Source organism: Dromiciops gliroides, chromosome 4 (assembly GCF_019393635.1).
Source record: "Dromiciops gliroides isolate mDroGli1 chromosome 4, mDroGli1.pri, whole genome shotgun sequence".
NCBI lineage: Eukaryota > Metazoa > Chordata > Mammalia > Microbiotheria > Microbiotheriidae > Dromiciops > Dromiciops gliroides.
In genome coordinates, this window is record NC_057864.1 from 492949609 (window position 1) to 492973703 (window position 24095).

The following is a 24095-nucleotide window of genomic DNA, read 5'->3' on the forward strand; positions in this document are numbered from 1 at the left end:
CGAGGATCCCCACAGAGACCACTGGGGCCAACCTATTGTTCAGGGGCTCTGGGGCCTCCTTCCCTTCCAGGAAAGCCAGCAGGCTCTCCCAGAATCATCCCCACTCTTGTGGATAGGCTCTGTGGAGAGAGGGCGGCACCTGGGGTCAGGAAGCCCTGAGTTCAAATCCAGCCTCAGGCACGTGCTAGCCACGTGACCCCAGCTGAGTCCCTTTAAGCTCTCGAACCTCATTTTTCTTAGCCTTAAGACAGAAACCACGAGGAGAGAGTCTATGCCCTGAGGCTGCTGCTGGGCTCCAGTCAGGGAATAACATAGCCCTGTACTTCACAGATGCAAGCTCCGGGCCTCAGCCTCCCCAAAGGAGACCTTTGGGGCCTCCTGCACCCGAGAAAGAGCAGCAAACACCAAAGCTGACCCCTGGTGGTATGGGGTGCCTCTTCACTCACTGCCCGCTTCCTCCCTGGGTGACTGCCTCCCTGGGGCCTCAGGCCTGAGGGGCTGCCTCTGCTAGCTCTCGGTTTCCCCAGGATTCCCCTCTCCCGTCAGTCGATGGGTGGCCTCCCCTGCACCTGGGCCCGGTGGGGGCCTAGGGGTGCCCTGCAGATCTTGGGCGGCCGAGGCCCTCGCGCTACCCCTTGATCTCAGCAATGTCAAACTGTCCCCGACACCTTTTGTTGTCTTTATACCTCGTTTCCCAGCAAAGCAGAAACACATGCTTCTGAGGCATCGCAAATGGCCGTCAGGTCGTGACCTCCTTCCAGGGCTAGCACGATGCGGCCGCCGGCCAGTCCCATGAGCTGCTTCGTCAGGTACCCGAAACCTGGAGGGGGCAGGAAATGCAGGAGGGGGCAAAGGTTGGCAGCCGAGCAGCCTCCTGGCCAACGATCAAAGCAGCCCCAAAAGGTATTACATCATATGAAAAAAGCCGCAAGGGGCTCGGGGCCCGAGCTGCCTAATGGGAGCCAGGCTGGAGTTTAATAAATCCGTCGCAGAATTTGGGGCTGGATTCCCCCTTTTGATCTGTGCGAATAGAAGGATTCTGTTTTTGATGCTTTCAATTTACTAATGTAAAAAATGGTCTGTGTGTGTGTGTGGGGGGGGGGGGGCAAGGAAAGATCTAAGAGGATATGACTCTCTAAGAGACTTATATCCCCAAACTCAGGGTGTGTGTGTGTGTGTGTGTGTGTGTGTGTGTGTGTGTGTGTGTGAATGTGTGCAAGTGTGTGTGCGTGAATGTGTGAATGTGTGAATGTGTGAATGTGTATGGGTCTGTGTGTCAATGTGCGTGTGTGTAAGTGTGCATGTGTGTGCATGTATGTATATGTGTGTATCTGCATGGGTCTATGTGTCAATGTGCGTGTGTGTGAGTGAATGTGTGTATCTGTATATGAATGTGTGTAAGTGTATGTATCTCTATGGGTCTGTGTGAATGTGCAAGTGTGTGTGCATGAATGTGTTTGGGTCTGTGTGTCAATGTGCATGTGTGTGTGTTTGCATGTGTGTGAGTATATGGGTCTGTGTGTCAATGTGCATGTGTGTATAAGTGTGCATGTGTGTATGTGTGTATCTGTATGGGTCTGTGTGTCAATGTGTATGTGTGAGTGAATGTATACGTGTGTATCTGTATAGGAATGTAAGTGTGTGTGTGTACAAGTGTGTGTGTGTGCGTGCATGGGGGGAGGGAAGGGGTAGAGTCGGGCAGGGTTGCTATCTCGGAGGCACAAACCACAGCGCCCCACCTCCAGAGGCCTTCTGCCCCGCGGGCCAAAGTCCCAGAGAGATCCCCAGCAAGGAGCAGAAAAGACACCTTGGGCATCTCCAGTGTGGAGCCAACCAAGGCTGTCTTGCTCCCCCCACCCCCGACCATGTCCTCACAGAACCCACGCAATTCTAGCAAAACTTCCTAAGACCTGATGCTAATTAACAACATCTTTGGGAGATTCTTGACCAATATAGGATGTCCCCCTCTCTGAAGCAAAGTGCAGAGTTAGGGCGTGGGGCCTCAGCCGACGTGGCTGGCTCGCTGAGACCAGGGCCAGAAGATCCCAGGAGTCCCAGGGCCTTGCTTGGCAGCTGGCTGCAGTGGCCTCCTGGCTGGTGGGCATGAGAAGGTGGGGTGTCTGTCCAGAGCAAGCACTGGATGCCCTTGGAGGGCACGGACTTCCAATCTGTCTTTGTTCCTTGGCTCTCTAGCCTGGTGACCTGGCATGCAGTGGAGGAGGAATAAATGCCTTTGGTTTGAACAGCAGCCCTCAGAGAGCAGGGGCCACGCCACCTTTTTTGGCGTCTCCATAGCTCGGTCAGCACAGCTCATGGGCCTGAGCCGGAAGCAGGCCTCACCTCTCACTTAGGATTGGAAATGAAAACAAGAGAGGAGAAATAGGCCTTGCTTATCTCTGCCATGCCCTCAGTGCCTGCATTACTCAGCCCCTCCCCAGAGCTGGCATTGCTCTTGATGGGGATGTGAGAGGCAGGAAAGGCCTGTGCCCGGCTGGCTTCACCAGCAGCAGGGAAAAAGTGCAGGATGGGGACATTTCAAGGCCACCAGGGCGGAGGGCTGGAGGCAGAAGGACAGTCCAGACTGAAATGGGATGGTCCGGCCTCTTGGTTGTGACAGATGGGAAAAGGCCCAGGGCCAGAGTCCCCGGGGCCACCCCCTCTCCAAAGTGCTGAGAGCAGAGCCTCCACTCCATTGCTGGCTCGGGAGCAATCTGAAAGTCTCACTTACACTTTGCTGACAGATTGTAGCCACCCAGAGGTGTAGGGTGGCCTTCCACAGCATCGAAACCGGACGAAACCAGCACGACATCGGGGGCGAATTCGTTAGCCACGGGCATGACGACTGTCCTGCAACACGCAAGGAGAGATTGTTAACCCCATGGGGCCCTCTCCCCCAAAGACCCCCCTACCCCAGCCAGCCTCCCCTCTGCTCCACCCAGGCTAGCCCCAGAGAGGTGGCAAGGGACGCTCTGCTCAGAGGCTCTGAGGAAGGAACACGCAGACCTCTCGCACCCAGGGCAGGCGGACCTTCAGCTTACAGCAGTGAAGACGACCAGCCATGCATGCACTGAGTCACACACTCCAGCTGACTGGGGATGGTCTGCAGTTGACACACCAGGGGCCACTCCAACAGGGGCCCGCCTGTGGCTCCCTTCTGTGGAATCCCAACTCCCACCTTCAGGCTTTTGCCCTGGCTGCGCCAGGCCTGCAGTGCCCTCCCTCCTCAACTCCTTCACAGCTGAGTTTCTACAAGACCCTGACAGGGTCTAGCCCACACCATCCCCCAGCCACTTTGCATCTTCTGGGACAATGGGCTTGGAGTCAGGAATCCCTGAGAACTCGCCAGCTGTGGGACCCTTGGCAAGCCAGTTCACCTCCCTGTGCCTCAGTTTCTTCCTCTGCCAAAGGAGGGGGCTGGGATCCCAGGACCCTATTTTGTACCCAGTCTCCCCCAGAGGAGGCAGGACAGGGGCTGTCACGGTGCCAGTGGCACCAGGGCCAAGGTTGGGGACCTTTCTTTCCTCAACTCTTACTTTCTAGGCCGTTACAAGGTGGGGTCCCACCCACAGTACATGCATGCTTTGGCGTTTGTTCCTCCTGAGCAGTTGGTAGGAATGGAGCCTGGTGGCCCAGTGGGAAGTGCTGAGCCTGTGGTACGGACGTCTTCGAGAACCCAGGGTCTGAAAGGATCGGAGCCCACCAGAAATGCTCTGGCTGACACGTGGGGCTTGGAGCAGAGGAGCTGCCAAGGCCCCGAGCCCACAGGGCTTCTGGAAACCTCTGAGGGCTCAGCAGCAGACCCAGTAGAGGTTGGGCTTGCTGAGGGTCAATCCAGGGACCTTTGCCTTGGAAATCAGTCCCACTGCACCAAAGGGAGGACCTTAGCCTGGCCCATGAAAGGAGGAAACACGGACCACAGGAGGGCTCTTGGGTTCATCTGAAGGGTCCCTCCAAGGCTCAGCTCAAGGGCCCCGGATGTTTGCTTTTTGTTAGCTGACCACTGGTCTCACTGGCCTGAGGACTGTCCCTCTGCCTCTGTGGGCCTGCCCCCATTGCAGAAAGTGGCCCAGGGCACAGAAAAGCCGTGTGCCCTGCCCAGGGTGCCCCAGCCGTGAAGGGCAGCCGTCGGTCAGTCGGTCGGTCTCCATCGTTGGCACGTTCCCCCCAAAGGCTTTGTGGACGTCTCAGCTCTCTCTGAATCGACTTAGCACCGGGTCTGCATCGACTCATCTGGAGCCGGAACACTGTGTGGCCCTGATGGATGGACCAGCGTGATGGACGGCTGGAGGGTGATGGGAGCTCAATACAACAGACAGATGGGTAGACGGACAGAGCACTGACTGACGGGCAGCTGAAGATCCAAAAAGAAAGGGTAGGCACCTGGGAGGTGTCATCTCAGGATCCGCCCGGCTCAGCAGGCACGACCATGAGCCCCAGTGCTGCGGGCAAGCACGCACCCCCCACACTCCTGGGGCTGGGGGCTCCCCTGGCTGTAGATGGCCCTGTGGGGGGACTTCCAGAGGACTCCTCCCAACGATGACAGCATTGTGACTCGTCCAGGCATCGTCCTCCTGACTGTGGCTGTTCCTTACAGGTGGAGGGGAGGCTGAGGGGCCTGAGTAGGGCCGGTGCAGTGTGAGGCCAGAGCATGGGGCCCGGCCCTTCTTCCTCGGGCCACAGGCCTCAGGTGTGACGGAGCTAATGGAGCCACTGCTGGGGAAAGTCCCAGGCACTCAGAGGCAGGTGGGAAAAGGGCCCAAGAGGGCCCTGCTCGCTTCTTAGGAGACCCTGGATCACTGCTGGGGGCTCAATCTAAGAGCCTGCGCTGCCGCCGCTGGGCTCCAATGCCCTCTTGGGCCCCTGATCAGAGTGGGTCCCAGGGCACAGAGGCCCAAAGGTGACTGCAACGATGACAGTGAGGACAGGGCCAGCCTCTGGCTACTGGGAGGGAAAGGAGAAGCCCTCGGCCCGCAGGGAGAGAGCCTGGAGGGGAAGGGTCTGTCCTGCCCTGCACTCCCATGGCCAGTTTGTCTGTGAGGCGGGACTCCAGTCCTGCCAGGGAGGCACCTCACACGACCACCCCAACAGCATTCAGCTGACCCGTGTGGAGGTCACCTGGGGGGTGCTACCCTTCCCATTCTGGAGACGAGGAAGCCTATCAGAACCCGGCCGTGGGGAGCCCCTGGGCCTTACTGAGTAGGGGGTGATGCGGTCAGACCTGCTCTGGGAAGGTCAGACTGGCCGTTTAATAGAACGGCCTTGCGGGGGGCTTGAGGCTGGCTAGCCCCACCTTGCAGCTGTTGCCATGTCCAGGAGCTGCGGGGGTGGGTCTGAGGAGAGGAGGGACCCTACGGGCAGATGTTAGGAAGGCAGACTGGATGTGGAAGAGGAGGGGTGAGGCTGGGGACGAGTCTGGGGGACGGACCTTCGTCAATAACAGGGAAGTTCAACTGGCGGCTCGGTGTGGGAGATGTCTATGGGATGCCCAGTTTGAGGGGCGAGTCCGTGGGTTAGCAGAGGTGACAGATAGGGCTGGATAAGTCGATTGGAATCATCGCCAGAGACGCTACCGGGATCCCTGGGAGCTGATGAGAAGAGGCCCAGGACAGAGCCTGAGAATGACCTCAAAGAAGAGCCAGGAAGCAGATGGAGAAGGAGTGGTCAGAGAGGTAGGGGGAGAGCCAGGAGAGAGGCGCGCCGAGAGATCTGCTGAGAGGTCACGGAGAATGAGCACTGGACCCCCGGAGGGTAGTTTGGGGGGAATGCTGGGGTCAGAAGCTGGACTGTGAAGGATCGAGAGAGGGAAGGGGGGCACTAATCCTGGCAGCTTCCTCGAGAGCTGGGCCACAAAAGGGGGTTGTGAGGGATGAGGCAGTCGCTAGGCCAAGGACCATCTGTATGTGTGGATGGGAGCGCAGATCTCGGGAGGCCCTGCCTGATGGCCCATCATCTGGGCAGAGCCTCTGGAGCAACCACCTTTCTGTCTCTGTGCTCAGCCCTTTCTAGGCCCATTTGGGGGCAAGTGCCAACGTTTCCCCCAGTCTGTCTGGTGCCCCAGGTTGGTGCACTTGTACGAGGCTCCTCTGCATGCCTTCTCTGAGCATGCCGCTTCAGGTAGCTCCCCATGCCAGCAATCGCAAGAGCCTCTGCCACCTTTAGAACCAATGCTGCATCCTCTCTGGCCCCAAAACAGAGCTTCCCTTAGAATACAAGAGCCTCGGAGAGTGGAACAAAGGAGCGCGCCTGACCACGTATGCCTCGCTACACACCCATGGCCCACCACCTCTGTGCCACTCAGGAGAGCGAGGTTGCTGTGGTAATGCTCCCCCCACTCCTGCCTCGTCCCATCCCACAGAACTTCCATTCAGCTGCCTGCTTCCACCTCAGAATCAAGAAAAAAAGCAATGCCGGCAACTCCAACCGATCTGTTTAATGCTCCAGCAAAGTGAGCCGGCTTCTTCAGGTCAAGGCTCCCTGCCTCGGTCTCCCCTTGGGCACTTTAAATTAGCCGGCCTCCAGGTCCCTTCCAGCTTTGGAGCTAAGGCCCCTCTCTGCCAGTAAGCGTTCTCTCTCAGGAGATGCTTGGACTTCATGACCCGGCACGGCTTTGAAGCCAAAAGCGAAGGTGGCTGGACCCAATGCTGGCCCTTCTGAGGACGGCAATAATGCAGACGGTCTTCCCATTTAGAACTTGCATCGATAGCCAAAGGATCCTTGGAGGGCCTGGGCTGGGGGCGGGGGGTGGGGGCAATCCCAGGGAAGACCTCGACTCATCCAGAGTCGCCGCTGCCATCTTCTAAGATCCTGCCCCGCCAGTGTCGTTGAGACTCCCCTAGCTCCGCCCCAACATCCTGACTCTGGGGATGACTCTCGTTGGGGCCTGCAGAAAGGTGGGCAGGGGCCAGGTAAAGGAAGGGGTTAACAGAGCCAGGCCACCATTCTCCCCCTCGCGGGTAAACTTCAAAGTCTCCCCATTTGGTGTCGGGGCTGGTCCGAATTAGAGCCCCCTCCCCTGGCCTTCCTCTCTCGACTGTGTGCTTCCAAGTTCATAGGGAAAGTGGGTCGCCTCTGGATTTCATTAGCGCCCATTCTCTTATCTTTTCCTCATCTCGGGCCTGATCCCCTGCAAATGCAGTGTGGCGGGCGATGGGTCTGCGTAACAAGGTGCAGCCTTGAAGGCTGCTGTCTCGGGGGGCTCACAAAAAAGGGAGGGAAAGGCAGAAGAAAGGGAGAGCAAAGGATCTACAACCCATTCTCTCCACAGCCATAAATTGGGAACATCAAAGCCCCATCTTACATTAGAATCCATAAAAAGCCGAGGACAGTTTTCCTTTTCAAACAAGCTGTTCAGGCTTTAATAAGTTTACTTGATATGGTGGCATCACGGGGGGACTTGGCAAGAGATTAAAACCATTTCAGCAGAGACTCGGAGAACAGAGGTCCCCAGGGAAGGATGGACGGAGCCAGGGCACCACTGATGGAAGTGCTGATGCCATGGCGGGGGGGGGGCGCGGCGGGCGCAATGATGGCCACAGGAGAGCGATGACACTACCTGACGGTCACCCCATGATTACACGGCCTCCACAGCAGAGACGGTGAGCCACCAAAGGAGCTGGGCTCACCGTCTGAATTCACCTGTGGCCCCCATGGGTGCCGCTAAGGGGAGGGGGCTGGAGGCACTGGAGAGGTCACCAGGGTGAGCCCCTGCTCTTACCGCTGGAGAGGACTGGCTGTCCACCCATGGCAGCACAGCTGAAAAGGAAGCTGGGATGCTGGGGGGAACACTCCCTGGCTCCCAAGTCTGAGGCCCTGGGTTCAAATCCCACCTGGGCTGCTTAGGGTCTCAGGGATCTCCTCATCTGTAGGATCTGGGATCTTACTGGCTTCCTAAGCAGAGCCTTTGCGCACACAGCTGGTCCCTTCTAGGGCTCACAGCAGCATCCCACGGGTCCTTACAGAAGGGGCCAATCAGAGAGACCAAAGATCCACCAGGACTGGCCTAGCAGCAGAGCCGCTCATTCTCAGCAGGGAGGAGTGGACATTGTTAGGATGACTACCGCACCTCCGCCCTTTCTAGGCGCCTCATGCGTTTCACAACAATGCCGTGGATCGGTCTCAATCTGATGAATTATTGGTGCCCCATGGGATGGAGGACGATGCCAAGGCCCAGAGAGGCTCTGTGTTCTGCCCAGAGTCATACAGCAAGGACAGGCACTGGGCCTGCTCCACCGAGAGTGAGTCTGTGGTGCCCACCAGGAGACAGCACTGAGAATACCCCAAGAGGAAGAGGGGGACAGGATGGGGGGCCTGGTCCCAAGGGGGGTATCCCCAATCTGTCCACCCCCATCGCCCAGGCCTGTCCCTGCGAGCCCCTGTCTGGCCACCTTGGGCCTCCCACCATTCAGAGTCTCCCATCCAGTGACAGCCCCTTGTTTTCTGGAAGTGAAGGGACTTATCCAAGGTCACACAGAGGGAGCGGCAGGGCCCAGATGCCCGCCTGTGTCCTTCCTCCAAATCCTGGTGCACAAGAGGAGGAGCTGGAGCAGCCAACCTCTGGGATGCCTCTGGGCTCAACAGATCGAGGGCCTTAAGTGCTCATGACTCAGTTTACCCATCTGTAAAACTGCCCTATTCTGCCTCTCTCACCTGTGCTGGAAAAATCCGGCCTCTGACAAAATACAGGAAAACTAACGTTTGGCCGGCTTTGCAGTGTGCTGAGCGTGACCCCAGAGGAGCATCCATGTGCCCTCCTGGGGAGGGGGGCTGTGATAGAGCGTGCCAGCCACCCACCCCCCCAAACCAGCAATGAGGACATCGGACAGCATCATAGCGGATGCGCTCTCAGGCCTGAGGGAGGATCCAGGGGCCTCAGCTTACCGGAAGGCAGTTAGGTACTCTGTGTCCCCCATGGGCGGGTCCAAGCCTCCGGTGAATGCCATGTTCACGTTGAAGCCAACTCCGGGTCCCGTGCCGACCTAGGACAAGGAAGGGGAGAATGGAACCAGTTAAACGATGGGGCTGAATCCAGCGATCAGAGGCCTGAGGTCAGATCTCCCCGTTCTCTGCTGGGCACAGCCACATCCCAGTGCCGAGAGCCCATTGGGGTGGCCCCAGGGACCCTGACCCTCTCACCAACACCCCGTGAGGCTCCCCGCCTTGGCCTCTGTCTCTCATCCTGGGGGCACTGCAGACTCAGACTCCCCGACCGCAGGCCCAGAGCCCCCGCTCACCTCATCAGGGGCTCCGCTGCCAGGAAAGAAGTTGCCGTCATCGTAGCGATGGAGGGAGATGTAGAGAACATTGGGGTCGTTGTAGAAGGCCTGCTGGGTCCCGTTACCATGATGGACATCCTGAGGCAAGAGAGGAGGCGGGACAAGGTCAGGGGCTGGCCTCGCGTGCACCCGAACAAGAGGGCGGGAGTGGGGAGAGAAGATGCGTGGTCTTCCATGCGGATCCAGTCCTCAGCCCTTCCCTTGAAGGCCCCGTGGGCATGACACCTGGGCCAACCCCGTACCCGGGCACATTCTCCACAGGGCCAAGACACCGGACCGTCTGGCGTGAGAGGATCAAGGTGGCGGCTCCCCTTGGACTCCAGGGCCCACACCCTTCATACAAGCCCACCCGGCCTCCTCTCTGGCCCCGAGCTGCCCACCCAAACCCTCTCATCTCTCACTGTGAGACAAAGGAGGCCCCATGGGCAGCAGGAGCTTGCTGCAGGTGGGAGGCCTTGGAAAATGGAGAGGGCCTCATGGGGTGCACATTTCTTCCTCTTATTCAAAAATAAATACAATGGTGGTTCTTGGGGGAAAGGCAAAGGATGCCACTGCTCACATGAGGTTTTCTCCAGGACTGAATCATGGTGACCTCTCATCAAGCAAAGTCTTGCTAAGTGGTCCCTGGGCATGGGATAGCTCATATGGCACCAACCGTACAGGAGGCCTGTCCTCTCTGGTGACACCTGGCGTGGGAAGGACCAGGGCCAGGCATCTCTCTAACCATCTGGGGGACCTTGGGCCTCAGTTTCTTCATCTGTAAAGTGAGGCGGCTGCCCCAGCTGGCCCCCTTTGACCAAGGTCTGGGACCCTAGAACCTGGATTCTGGAAGTCCTGGGCTTAATCCTGACCCTCACTAGTGGTGTGGCATTCTAATCATAGCTCCCATGTCCACGGCAGGCCACGGCCTGCATGACCACCTCCTCTTCCCATTCCTCCGGGAATCTGAACTGGCACCAACTGCTCTATGCGATTGCTAGTGACGGTGAATAAAGCCCCTGTCGGGGTCACTGAGCCCACTGTGCAGATGATTAGATTCAGGCTTGAGGCCCAGCCCAAACCCTGGACTCCAAGTCCTTTCCCTTCTGTGACACAGACAAAAAAAGAGCCAACGCTCCCTGAGGGCAGGCACGGTTCCGTGCGTCCGGCCCGTGGGAAGCAATGACTAGATGCTTCCTCCGGGATGAAGCTGGCTCCTCTTCAGGTGCAGGAACACCAGGCTAGCGAGAGAGGTTTCTGCCTATGCATCCACAGGGACCCTTCCGATCCACGTCCACGTTTCTCATAGGCTCCCATGCCTGGCGCCGAGGGGCATCTCCCAGGCATCCATCACTGGCTTGAGGGCCCCACTCACTGCCTCACCTATCAAGGGCCAGGGGAAGAGGTGGCCTCTGAGTCAAGTCTCTCGGCTCCCAGAGAGCCCTCTGGTAACCTTTCTGATTGATCGGATTCTAAATGAGGCCCACGGTCCCTGACGGCAGGAGGGGGATCCCAGAAAACCTCCGGCTTCCATCGTATCCTCACCAGAACATCTGTCATGTCTTAGGGAAAACCGCTGGTGGCCACCGGACCTGTGCCCTTGGGAGGGACATTTACGCCCCAGAGCAGGGCTGAACGCACAGTTTATTGAGGCCTCGCCAGACAGAGGAGCTGAGCCGAAACGATAGACAGCTATCGTGTGATGTGCCAAGGCTGGCCAGGCAAGATTAATTAAGATTCCTGGAGGCACCGGTGCCTGTGGAAGGGGGCCGGCGCCAACTGGCCAGAGCTCTGTGGTGGCAGTGTGGAAGGGTGGACTTGACCACAGGCAAAGCACGGGCTCCTGAAAAGCTCCATGTTCATTGGTGCCACCGAAAATGGGCCTGAAGGGCCCAGTGATTCTGCGGGACGGGAAGGGGACCAGCCCCAAGGCGGGTTCTGTGTCTCTCAGGCCGGCTCTGGGTTTTCTTGGCACACGGACTGTCCCCAGGCAGCCCGGTGCAGACACTCTTGGGGAAATCCCGAGCAGGAGATGCGTGGACTTCAGTGGAGGCAAGAGAGCAAATGCAGCGTGAGGAAGACAACCTTCAGGTCTGAGAAGGAGACGTTTGTCTGATGATCACCCAGGGGAGACTGAGGCACCAAGCTCCATGCCTGCTTCTGTCTAAGGTCTTGGACATGGATATCTCAGAGCACATGAATTAGATGAGAATGAAAGCTGCGGCAGGGGCCTAATCCCAGCCTTCTACGCTCCCCTGCCGAGGGGCCGACCCCCAGCGTGCACTCAGGGCCGCAGGCACTGAGGACACAGGCAGAGCACCCGTCACGCCGGCACTCCCTTCGCTGGGCACTGTCTTTGCCTCCCTCCGTGCCCACTGTTCCCCTTTAGAAACTAAGCCCCCTGAGGGCAGGCCCTTTTGCATTTCTACCTTCGCGCCCTCAGAGGCTGGCCCTGTGTGGCTGCTTAAGGAATGGAGTTAGACCCTTACTCTCTCCTGGGGCTTCAGAGCAGATTCCACAAGAATAAAGCAGCCACGCTTTTCTTCACTCACCCAGTCCACAATGAGGATCTTGTTCACATTCAGCCTCTGCTGCAGAAGCTTGGCAGCGATCGCCACGGAATTAAAATAGCAAAAGCCCCTGGGGAAGTGGAGGGAGAGCATGGGGGTTAGCCAGGGTGTCTCTGTGACCCCGCTGGAGTGCTCGGGCTGTGCCGATACCTGGGACAGGAGCACGGGCCCCGCCTCCCACGGGGCCCCAGGGATGACGGCTCCCCCGTTCTATCTTCCAAAAGACACTGGGGCTAACTGCGGAACTGGAGCTGTCAGACCCCTCTGCTGTGTGTACCTGGGCGCCGGATGAGGGACAACGAGGAAGAGCATGGCTCCAGAGACCACCCTGGCCGCCCCCTGCCTGGGGTGCCCTCCCCTCCCCTCCCCCTCTTCCAATCCCTCAGTTCCTTGAGAACTCTGCCCAGGCAGCCCCTAGAAGGCAGACGCCAGGACTCACATAGGTGTGCTCTCCTCTGCGTGGTGGCCGGGGGGCCGGACGACAGCAAAGCCGTTCTACAAAGTGGATCAGAGCAAAGGGCCATTAGAAAGGGAGGGAGGAGGGCCCAGCTTTGTGGACACCATGGTGGCCGAGACAGAGAGAGAGACAGACAGAGAGACAGAGAGAGACAGAGACACAGAGAGAGAGGGGCAGAGACAGAGAGATAGAGACAGAGACAGAGACAGAGACAGAAAGACAGAGGCAGAGAGACAGACAGAGAGACAGAGAGACAGAGACACAGAGAGAGAGGAGCAGAGACAGATAGAGATAGAGACAGAGACAGAGACAGACAGAGACAGAGAGAGACACAGAGAGAGACAGATAGACAAAGAGATAGAGAGATAGAGGCAGATACCGACACACACACAGAAACAGAGATGGGGACAAAGAGAGACAAGAGAGATACATACAGAGAGAAAGAGAGACAAAGAGAGAGACAGCAAGACAGAGATGGGGGTGGGGTGGGGGTCTCCATGTAGTCAGGCCTGGAGCCATGGCCCAGCCAGGGGGTCCATGACACGCTCACAAGAGGGCCTCAATGGGATATATCTTGTAGAGTTCCCAGCTCTTGGGAGGGCACGTGTGTGTGTCGGTGTCTATGCATACGTGTGCACATGTGTATGTGCTCAGCTGGGACTCACTGCTCAGGCTGCCAGACTATAAGCTCTCTGAGGGCAGTGAGGCAGCGTGAAAGGCTGCAGGGCAGATAAAGGGCCCATCCTGGAGGAACAGAGTCTCCCCCACCCCGCCCGGAGCAGCCTGGCACCTTGGGGCTGGGAAGCCGTCTACACCTGCCCATACTCCCACCAACCTTCAGCTCTCCCGTGGCCACCTTGAAGACCAGCTCCACCACGCAGCCCACGGCCAGGCGGGCGGCCCCGGAGGAATGCACTTCATTCCAGATGGTGTCGCTGTCCACCTGCAGAGACACAACATGGTGAACCCACCCTGGACGACCATGGATGCCGGAAAGGAGAGGTGTGTGGCTGGGAGCTGGGGAGGCTCTCTCTCACTGAGGCCTGCCCTGCTGGCCCACGAAGGCCGGCCTGGCCCCTCCCCCCAGGGTCCCTGCCTCCTCAGCCTGGGTGGCTCTTGGGGAAACCTGCGTGCTGTCTCCCCAAAAGAACAGAAACACCTTGAGGGCAGGGCTTTGGACCCCAGAACTTGACACACAACTGGTGCCTAATAAATGCTTCTTGCTGGCCCTGCCCTCCCCATCCCCCACAGCGCTTGTCATCTGCTCCTCTGTCCTCGAAGGACATAGCCCCATGTTTTTGTCCCAACTCGTGGGACCACACGTGGAGTGGTGTGGCTCCCGACGCTCTTTTTTGGAATACCTCTTGTGCGCTTCCAGGCAGGTGCAGGGCAGGGCAGGGAGGCCCAGGAGGTGGCACTTAAAGCCATGGAACTTTTGGGACACCCTGCCTTTCCCTGCCCGCACCTTCAGGGGATGCTTGGGCCCTAACCTGACTCAGCCGCAGGGAAGCCTGTGAGGGGGGCCCGGGGTGGGGAAGCCGGAGGGGACCCAGCCCCTCAATGGGAGGCTCAGGCCCAGACCTGGGCCTTCTGCCCACCAAGACCCGGGCTTTCGACCTGACATGTACACACGTACTTGCTGACACACATCTACATGCACACACATACACACTTCCCTAGACCCCCACACACATCTATATACACACACGACATATTAATGCACACACATATAGATGCATGTACACATATCCACGCACACAGGCACACCCGCATAGACAATCCATACAGCCTCCACCACATGCACACGCACAGAGCTGTCTCTCTCACACAGTGTCGCACACGCACAAGCATGTGCACACACATACACAGTACACACACGCACACAGCCGTCACACACTTGGGCAGTGCCAGGCCGCACACACATTAATGCTGGCTCCAGGAAAAGGGGAAGGGGCAGGCCACGCTAATGACCACCACGGCCACGGGAGCCCACGCAGGGCTCAAGCCACTTCATGGTTTGCCACATGCTTTCCCCAAGAGGATCTCACTGGTGATGCTCAGTCGGAGGCCCCAGTACGCGGGTGCTAAGTCTTGGAGGGGGTGCTGTGGGTACAGCCCCCGCCTCCTGGTGCACTCAGTGTGGAGCCTGCACCCTGTCACCGTCAGCTCTTCTGTCCAGTGCACGGTCCCTGGACCATCCAGCTCCCACCAACAAAAAGGGATGGCCTTTGGGGGCTGAGGTTGTGGGTTCAAATCCTGCCCTTGCCTTGGATTGCCTGTGTGACTTTTTATAAGCCTCTCTATCTTCCTGGGCCTCAGTTTCTTCCTCTGAAATGAGCTGCTGGGCCCCATGGTCCTCCAGGCCTGTTCCAGCCCCAAAATCATGATGCCATGATCTGTGAAGACCCACATCTGATGGCCAGCACCAGCTGGGTGGCCCCGAGTGAGCTGTCTCGCTTGCCCAAGCCTCGGTTTTTTCATCTGTACAATGGGACGGCGCCTGCTCTCCCTCTGCCAGATGACACGGTGAAGGCGCTCTGAGCTGCCTGAGCACTTTACGGACAGGCCGCGTGAGACGCCTCGTGCCCAGGACGGTGCTGGCCCAGGCTCAGTCCTCCTCGATTCCTGTGATCACAAAGGCCCGAGTTCCAGACCCGCCTCTGACTCAGACTGGTCACAGGAGCCTCAATGCTCTGGGCCACATTCTAAGTTGTGGAGAAAGTGGCAGCCTGCACTGGTGGAGAGACTCTTCCCACGGGAGTTCCTGACAATCCTTATGCCTGATTATTTATTACTATTGGGAATGACATCAGGTCTTGAGGATGCCGTCTGCGGCACCAAGACCCCAAAATACTGCTTGCAGAAAAGTGGTCATCCTGGTTCTGGGTGCCCTCCGGACCCAGGCCCGCGTGCCTCAGTTTACCCACCGTGCCCCTTGTTGACCTTCAGTTTTCATTTGTAAATCGGAAACGTGGCTTTGCATGGCTCCCAGCACACAGGCGAGCCTTTTCAAGTCTGGCCAGAAATGCCCTGAATTAGGAGGCTGCAGCTGCCCTTCCCGGGCCGAGCCATGCCCTGCGCTCTCTGGGTGCTCAGTGGTGGAATGAGGGACAGCCACTTGGGCTCTTTCTGACAGGATAATTTTCAAAGCAGCGATTTTGTCAAGACTCAGGAAGAAAACAATTTTGTCTCATTTCCCTAACAGAATCCAGACCTGCGGCTGGGGCTGCGGCCCCCGCCCCCATCTGTAATTACACCTCCAGCTCTCCTGCACAATGCGCTTTGTTGTTGGCGCTCTCGGGCCAGGAGAGCTGCGCTTTCTACGAGGTAGATGGGAAGGTCTCCCACCAGGTAAAGATGATGGGAGCTGGGGCCCTGTCCAGCATCCGTGATGCCGGTGCTGATCACAGATGGACACACGGACAGATGTGTGGCAGGGGCACCATCCAGGGCAGACTCAGACCATGATGATCATGGATGGACACACGGACACAGGCACTGGCACCTCACCCAGTGCCCAGTCCCAAGCTGCCTTTGGAAGTGCCAGGATTTGCCCCCAGGACACTCCCGGGCCCCTTTCTGCCCTGAGGACTCAGCGGGTCCAAAGATGCTGCTGCTGCATGGAAAGTCCTCGTCATCTATCACTTACTCAGTCAACAATCCTCCCAGCAATGTGGCACACAGGGGACAGAGAGGCTACGCTGGCATCTCAAAGCCCTGGTTCCAGGCCCTGTTTCTACCCACCGTGTGAGCCTGGACACCCTTTCTCAAGGAAAGCTTCACACAGGAAGCTCCCTACGTTCATGAGATCAACCAGTCACCATTCATTAAGCACTTACTCTGTGCCGGGCACTGTGCTGAGTGCCAGACCCCCAGCCAGGCTAGGAGAGGAGGCCCCAGCTCTGGCTGAGCCTCTGTCCACAGCGGCCGGGGTGGGATCTCAAAGCCAAAGGAACATGGGCAGAGAGGCTCAGGCCGCATGCCCAGGGCAGGGTCGCTGACGGCCCAGAGGCAGGCATGATGGAAGCCCCGGCCCCTTCCCCCACCCAGGCAGACCCCTCCGAGGGGAACATGTGGCAGCAATTCCCTGCGCGGGGAGGAGAGCAAAGCAGCCTGGCCATTACCGCGGACAGAGCAGAGAACAAACGGCATTCCTGAGACATCAAAGAGAACACGTACCCCAACACCGCCACAAGGGAGCCTGACGAACATGGACGTTAGGGAACCTGTGGGGGGAAGAGAGGAACACGTGACCCGCGAGGTCAGAGCCCCCTGGGGCTCCCCCCCGCTCTGGGCCACCAGCCAGCCGTGAGGACCTGCGAGCCCACTCCTGCTCTGACGGGGCCCGAGGCCGAGCGGGGACCCTGCGGCTGGGACAGGGAGGGCCACGTTTTTAAAGGCCAGCCCGTCTGTTGGGGATGACAAGGCACGGACGGCAGAGAGAAGCCTCTTTTTTCTGCAATGAAAACGGATGTGGAGACCGAGGCTGCCTTCAATGCTTGGAAAGAGTAACGCGCCCCAGCCCGGCGCCCGGAGAAGATGCAGCCGTGCCGGCCATGGAGGGCCCGGGGCTCGTGGCCAGTGAACACTGGCAGCCCAGGGTCAGGGGCAGGTGGGGAGGCTTGGGACAGGGACATGGGGCCCTCCCCCACCCCTCCAGGAAGTGGCTGGTACAGAGACCCTCTGCCAGGAGGCCAAGCTGCCCTCTGACCCCTTTCTGTAACCAACCCCATTCCTGCCATGTCCCAGCATCCTCTCTGCCCTGCTGTCTCGTGCACCAAGGGCCCCTAATGCCTCCCCATCCACCCCCCAAATGCCTCCTCCTCCACATCTTAAATGGGGAGGATGAAACAGGAACCCTCTCTCCTTGTGCTATGCACATAGTAGGTGCTTAATCAGCGCTAAGTAGACGAAGAAAGCCGCCCCAGAGACGGAGGGTTAGAGAATTGTTCTTCAGCCGGAGGCCCCAGACTGGCTGTGTCTGCCCCCATTGCCTCCACTGTAAGATGGGGATATCGACACCCCCTCCCTCCCAGGGCTGCTGGAAGACTGAATAAGGCCCCAGCTGTGAGATGAGGCACGTGGCCTGGCGCACAGTAGGCCCTAGATCACACTGGCTGTCGTCCCCATGATTCCTGTCCCTAACTGGTCGTGATTAAGTCTCTTTGGAAATGAACTGTAAGGAATGCCCCCACCCCCATAAGACCCAAGGGGAAATCTCCGCAGGCCCGTGAGCCTTGGACAGGCCAAATGATGGGAGGACATGGCCACAAAGGGCAAAGGATCTTGGGAGATGGGGTGGGGTGGGGCTCCGGTCCGTTACCGAGGTGGTCGGTGACAGGGAGCTCACTCCCGCTCCCCGGCCCCTTCCCTGGACCATCCCTCGCGGCTCCTTGCCTTTTGGAACCTGCGGGGCGTAAGCGAGCTCAGCATCGAGGCTGCCCAGCGAGAAGCAGCCTGCAATAAATACCTAGAAGTTTCTTACTGTCCAATTTCTGTCTGTTCAAGGGGTTAGTGCCGTAGAGCAGGGCGTGGGCCTCCGAGTGGACCGTCTGCAGCTCCTCCAGCGTCGCCTTCCGTCCCCGAATGCACTGGGAAGGAGCAGAAAAGGGGAGCGGGAGAGCGTTAGCATTGGCGGCTTTCAGAAGCCCACCTGCCCCATGCTGGGGCTGAGCCCCGTCCTGACGGAGAGCCGGCCTATCCTAGGCACAGTGGGCTTTTCTCAGCCAGTGACAGTCCAGGACAGTCGTCCTTGAGAGACCTCCACCCCCAGCACTCGCATACGATGCCCCAGAAGGAACAGAGGCTACTTTGGTGCCAACTGGAAACCGGCTGTAGGTCACAATCTGTACTCCCTCCTTAACATCTGTGCCTCAGTTTCCTCAGTGGAGCTTCCAGAAAGATGTGGAAACCTGCTTGCTTCTGGCTGACCCAGGAAGTAACAGCTCCCAACCCTTTCTGCATGTGGAGGGGCGTCTGAAGGCACAAAAACCCTGGTGCCCATGAAGCCGCCCGCCCACTGTGCCCTAAATGACGGCGTTTCTGGTGAGAGCCTGGGTGCGGATGGGTCTCTGAGAGTGGGGAGTTCAGGGGCGGGGGGCTTGGGCTCCCCGGCGGTGGTGGCGGCATTTAGTTGCTTCAGTTGCGTCTGACTTTTCTCCCCCCATTTGGGGTTTTCTTGGCACAGACACTGGGGCGTTTGCTGTTTCCTTCTGCGGCTCAAATTTACATACGAGGAAACTGAGGCAAATGGGGTGAAGTGATTTTCCCAGGGTCACACAGCTAGCAAGCGTCTGAGGCCAGGAAGATAAGCCTTCCTGACCCCTGGCATGGCGCTCTAGCCACTGTGCCACCCAGCTGTCCATCTCTAATGGGACCAGGGACATAAAATGAGGGAGACGGCCTGCGAGCTCTCGATTTATGATCTTGTGACCCCTCTCTGGACCTCAGTTTCCTTATCTGTAAAATGAGGCTGGCCTCGGTCTCTGAGGTTCCCCCTATCCCAAGTTCTAGATCTGGGAGCCTAGAACCCCATGTATTGTGCAAAGTCTTATGGACCAAGATGGGGCGGCCCTAAAACATGTAGGCAGTGGTGGGGGTCTGTGAGTGAGGAAGGCAGACAGAGATGAGCACAATGACCACTGGGGACACTGGGATGAGCGGCCAGGAGTGGACTGTCCAGAGTGGGGGGCTGCCAGGGAGTGGACTGTCCAGAGGGGGGAACTGCCCAGAGGGGGGGGGGGGCTGCCAGGGAGTGGACTCTCCAGAGGGGGGGGGCTGCCAGGGGGTAGACTGTCCAGAGGGGGGGGCTGCCAGGGGGTAGAGTGTCCAGAGTGGGGGCTGCCAGGGGGTGGACTGTCCAGAGGGGGGGGGCTGCCAGGGAGTGGACTGTCTGGAGTGGGGGGGTTACCACATCCACATATATAACAACAAACATGTACCAAGTGGCCCATGGGTGGGCGGGGGGTGTGGCAGACAAGCCTGGAGCAGGCGGTGCCTCAGCTGAGCTCAATGGGAGCTGGGGTTCTAGGAGGAGATGAACCCACGTCTGGCTTGGTCCAAGGTCGTCGTGCTAATGGCGGGGGTGGGTCCAGACTCCATTCCATGGAGGCCAAGGCCGAGTGGGCGACGGACTCTTCTAGCAGGGAGGGCCCGCTTAGGGTCTTACAGAGGACAATCGAAAGGATGTGCTCATGGCCCCAGAGGTGGGAGGAAGTGTTCCAGGTGGGATTTGAACTCAGGGCTCTGGACTTCCCAGGTGCACTCCCCGGCCCTGAAGTGGAGGCAGTTCAATCCACTTCAGTCATTTTTCTCCCTCCTTGGCCAAGACCCAGACGTGGGCCTGGGGACCACTCCTGTCCTCTCAAACTGGTCAAGGAGGGAGAATTCAGTGGAATTAGTGTCAGCGAAGGAGTTCGATTCAAAGATGAAATCAGAAGGATCTGGAGAAAGTGGAGGCTGTGCTCCTCTCTGGGTCAGGCTTGGAGGCGGGGAGGTGGCCATCTGCTTCCGATTTCTCATCTCTCCTGAACCACTGAGACCAATCAGTAGGAGCCTCTGGGAGCTGCCTGAATCCCCAGGAGGGGGCACTGAGGGTCAGCCTCCAGATGGGCTTCCAGTATGAGGAGGCGTGCAGGCCCCAAGGTGGGAAACACTCATGGAGCCCCAGTGCTGGGCAATCCATCCCGCCGCAGGACTGCCTCAGGAGGCCTCGAGTGTAGTGCCTCCTCCCTGGGGCTGTCTGTCGGTCCCTGACTCAGTTTCCCTTCTTAGCAGCTTCTGTATTCGACCTCACTCTCTTCCCAGAGTGAGGGCCAGGGGCCACATCTCCCATCCGTGCTGTAGGCAGGAGGGACAAAACAACACTCGGCAGATGGAATGCACGGGCCAAGGGCGTGTGGAGCGCTTCTTCTGGGGGAGGTGCGAAGACAAGGTCTGAGCACAGCCAGCTCCTAGTGTGGAAACTCCCTTCCCCAATGGAGAAGGGCAACTTGTCTCTCCCTCACAGCCCTGTGGAACGTGGATAATTCCAGACTCGGACTGAGAAGAACGGAGTCAGTCCTGCCTTAGACCCTTGCTGTGTGTGCCCCTGGGCACATCTCTCTGAGCCTTGGTTTCTCCCCATGTAAAATGGGTTCTGGTGAGGATTCGCTTGGCGAGTCTAAGAGCGCCACATAAACGTCGTCATTGTTACCACGCCTGTCCCTTATGGCAGAAGCGGGGCCTTCCTGACTCCAACACTCACCATCATTTCTCTGCTCCCCCCACAGTGAGCCAAGTGGCCTTCACCATTCACCCAAGACCCGCAGATCTGCTGAGCACCTACCACAGGCCAGGCGCCACAGGAGGCAAGGGGAGATGGAGAAATGCTGTGGGAACGACCGGGGTGGGGAGGCCTCCCCCAAGGGAGTTTTGCTCTCTCAGTGGGGTGGACAAGCTGCCTGCTTGTCTCTTTGTGGCTCCCTCCTGGTCCTCATGGTGCTCAGGAATGGGAGGATGCCAGGAGGGATGGAGTGACCACTCCACACAGGGAGTGCAGCCTCAGGGACCCTCTCTGCAGCGCCGAGGGGGCTCCGATTCATCTCATTTCCTCCCGAGCCACGATGTCAAGGCTTGGGCAGAGACTTCAGTCACATTCAAGTCTAAGCTCCTGGAGGGCAGGGCCCGTCTCACTCTTGTTTCTGTATCGCCACACCCCGTGAGCGAGCACAGTGGGTGATTAATAAATGCTTGTGGACTGGCAAAGCTCTTCCCAAAGGCCGCCCTTCCCCCTGCCTCAGTCTCTCCATCTGTTAAATGGGGATGGGGTCCAATTCAGAGGCCCTTGATGGCTCTGCTAGGCCTTGGCTTTTCTCACGGAGGCCCTTCCTTCCCATCAGCCCCAGCCCCCAGTCTGGCAACATCTTGCACGTGTTCCCCCCTTCTCCTTCTTCCAGATGAGTCACAGCTGGGGGGCTCAGGTCAAAGGTCAGCCAGCTCCCCCTGCTCATTTTACAGAGGAGGAAGAGGGAGTGACTGGCCCTCAATCTACCCATCTGTCCTCGGGGAAGCCCTGGGAATCACTAGGACAAAGTGGGCAGTGGCTTTTCTCATCTCTTCTAAGGCAGGAGCTAAAGCCATTTGGGGGTGGGGGGCGCTGCACAAGGCCTTCCCCTTCCCACCTGCCCTCAGGGGCCTCATCTGCAGAGGGAGGCTTGGACCAGACAGGCTCTGGGCAGTGGCCGGCCAGCAAGGAGAAGCTCTGGCCCAGGCCGATGCTGCCCCCCAGTGGCCACAGCCCGTTGGGAACGCCAGGCTCTCTGAGTATCTCCAACTTGGCCACTTCCCGGACCTGAAGGGTCAGGGGGCCAAGCCACCACCAGCCAGGGCCCACTCACGAAAGGAGGCGGACAAGGCTAACCAGACTCCCAGCGTCCTCTCCCCCAACAGCCCCAAAGGCTTTCCAACAGCATAGAGCCCAACTTCGTTTGTGAAGGAGTGACTTAAACGGGGGCAAGAAGCCCCTGCGCCCCAGGGTCCTCCTCTGCAGCAGTAAGATTGGGGGGGGCTGAGCACCCCAGACTGTTTGATGGGGGGGAAGGAAGGAGGGAGGGAGGGAGGGAGGGAGGGAGGGAGGGAGGGAGATAGAGGAGGGAAGGAGGGAGGGAGATAGAGGAGGGAGGGAGAGGAGGGAGGGAGGGAGGGAGAGGAGGGAGGGAAGGAGGGAGGGAGGGAGATAGAGGAGGGAGGGAGGGAGGGAGAGGAGGGAGAGGAGGGAGGGAAGGAGGGAGGGAGGGAGGGAGAGGAGGGAAGGAAGGAAGGAGGAAGGGAGAGGAGGGAAGGAAGGAAGGAGGGAGGGAGGGAGGGAGATAGAGGAGGGAGGGAGGGAGGACAACTAATCCAAGTACCTCATTTTCCAGATGAAACTCAGGCCCAGAGAATTTAAGTCACTTTCCAAAGGTCACAAAGGCAATTTGTAACAGGGTCAGGATTTGAACCCGGATCCTCTGACATTTCACTGTTGGGCATTGACTGCCCCCTTTCCAAATTTATTCTGTGTGAGTCCGGTCCCACTGGGCCTCTCCCCAGTTGTCATCTCCCGTCTCCATGTCTTTGCTGCCTCATGTTCTGTGTTGACTGAACAGTGCACAGAACAGAAGCCCACGGAGGGCAGGGCAGCCTCACATGTGGCCTTGCCCCGCTGGGCTCAGCCCAGAGCCTGGCACTGAGCAGGCACTGAGTCAATGCCCAATGAATCGATCTGACCAACGACCCTGATTTTGGTCATTCCCGGCCTCTGCACTAGTGAGCAGCCACAGCAGGAGACAAGCAACCTTTCGGCCCCTCCAGGCTGAGCAGGCAGAGGGCTAAGGGGAGGGTGTGGGCGGTCAGCCTAGGCCACACGGGGAGACATGGGGCTCTGAGGACTAGCCCTGGCACAGCCACACCCAGAAGACACTTAGCAGGGAGAGGAGTCCTTGGTGCGTGGGCCCCTAGGTGCCCCTGTGGGCCCCGCTGGTCTAGATCCCAGGCCGGTGCCTGACCCTGCTCTCTGGTGCCCCACCCTCCCCGGCTAGTTCCCGGGAATCGGCTCCCTTACCTCACACTTGCTGCGCAGGCCTGTCTCCTGCAACCGGGACCAGATGCTCTGGATGCGGCCAGCGTGCTCGGGGTGGCTGTTAGTGTTTCCACAGGTGCACTGGTGCTTCAGCATCAAGGTATCATACACAAGGCCTGAGGCGGGGTCACAGACAGGGGTCATGGTCAGCAAGGCCCTGTGGGCCCCAGCCCCAACTCGGCCCCCTGTGGGGGTCAGGATTCTCCTGTGTGGACATCCTCCTCCACCACGACCAGCCACCCACCCTGGGCCTCCTTCCCAGCCTCCACAAAGGCCAGAATCCTCTTCCCAAGCTATACCTGCAGCCTGGCTACTCCCCTGCTCAAGAGCCCTCAGGGACTCCCGCTGCCCCAGGACATGGAGTGCCTGGGCCCGGCCTTGCTCCAATCCACAAGTCTGGACCTCCCCCTTCACATCACCCTTCTCCCTTGCGGGGGGCTCCCCAACAGAGCGGGCACCGCTCACAGTCACAGGGCCTTGTCAATGGGTGTTTGCCTCATTGAAGCCCTTTAGTATGGAGGAGCCCGAGCCCGGGAGAGCAGAGGCCGCCTCGGGTGCCCTCCCCTTAGCGCCCCAGCCCCTCACCTGTCGTGAATCTTGGCTTGGTGGGGGGCTCCTGCATAGACATGGGGAAAGTGGCTGACGCAGGGGAAGACTGTGCTCGGGACAGGGGGCGGTGGCCGCTGAAGGAGACGGGGATGCCCGCGGCCTCCATCGAGGCCTGGTAGTTTCTCAGCTGATGGATGCGTTGCTGTTCGAGCAGAAGGGCTTGCTGGGATGGGAGAAAGGCCGGGAAGGGCCCAGTTAGCGGAGCCACTGTCCTTGGGAATGAGCGAGGAGGGGCACGTGCCCCCTCCCTCTAAACGGGGGTGCCTCCATCCACTGGCACCCCCTGTGCACTTGGTGCATGGGGACTGATAGCCAGGCCCTGGCTCTGGTGGCTGACACCCGGCTCAGCGGGTCACTGAACCCGCCCGGTCTCAGAAGGGTTGGGGGATTGACCCCAGCGGGGCCCCAGCCTGCAAGAAGGACACCCCCACGTCTTACAGATAAAGAAACTGAGGCCAGCATCTCAGGACCACTGACACAGATGTCAGAGGTCAGTTAGGCTGACCCCCTCGCTGTCCAAGAGCTTAATTCGAGGCCCTGGACCCCCAACCCAGCACTCCTGGCTCTCCTGTACTGGCTCCCAAATCCAGCAGTAGGATTTATTACCCAGT

The 24095-nt window shown here is 58.9% G+C and overlaps 1 protein-coding gene across 1 annotated transcript in view; it reads right to left on the minus strand.

Moving 5' to 3' along the window:
- The window catches only part of HDAC4 (histone deacetylase 4), a 236364-nt gene that overhangs the window by 16830 nt on the left and 195439 nt on the right, over positions 1-24095 (minus strand). Inside the window, exons 14-24 of the mRNA XM_044001859.1 lie at positions 23461-23647; positions 22858-22991; positions 17749-17869; positions 16458-16504; positions 13114-13221; positions 12261-12316; positions 11804-11891; positions 9231-9350; positions 8878-8975; positions 2729-2847; positions 687-820 (exon numbers count right to left, since the gene is read on the minus strand). Coding sequence (XP_043857794.1) covers positions 687-820; positions 2729-2847; positions 8878-8975; positions 9231-9350; positions 11804-11891; positions 12261-12316; positions 13114-13221; positions 16458-16504; positions 17749-17869; positions 22858-22991; positions 23461-23647 — 1212 coding nt within the window. The remainder of the gene's footprint in view (positions 1-686; positions 821-2728; positions 2848-8877; positions 8976-9230; positions 9351-11803; positions 11892-12260; positions 12317-13113; positions 13222-16457; positions 16505-17748; positions 17870-22857; positions 22992-23460; positions 23648-24095) is intronic.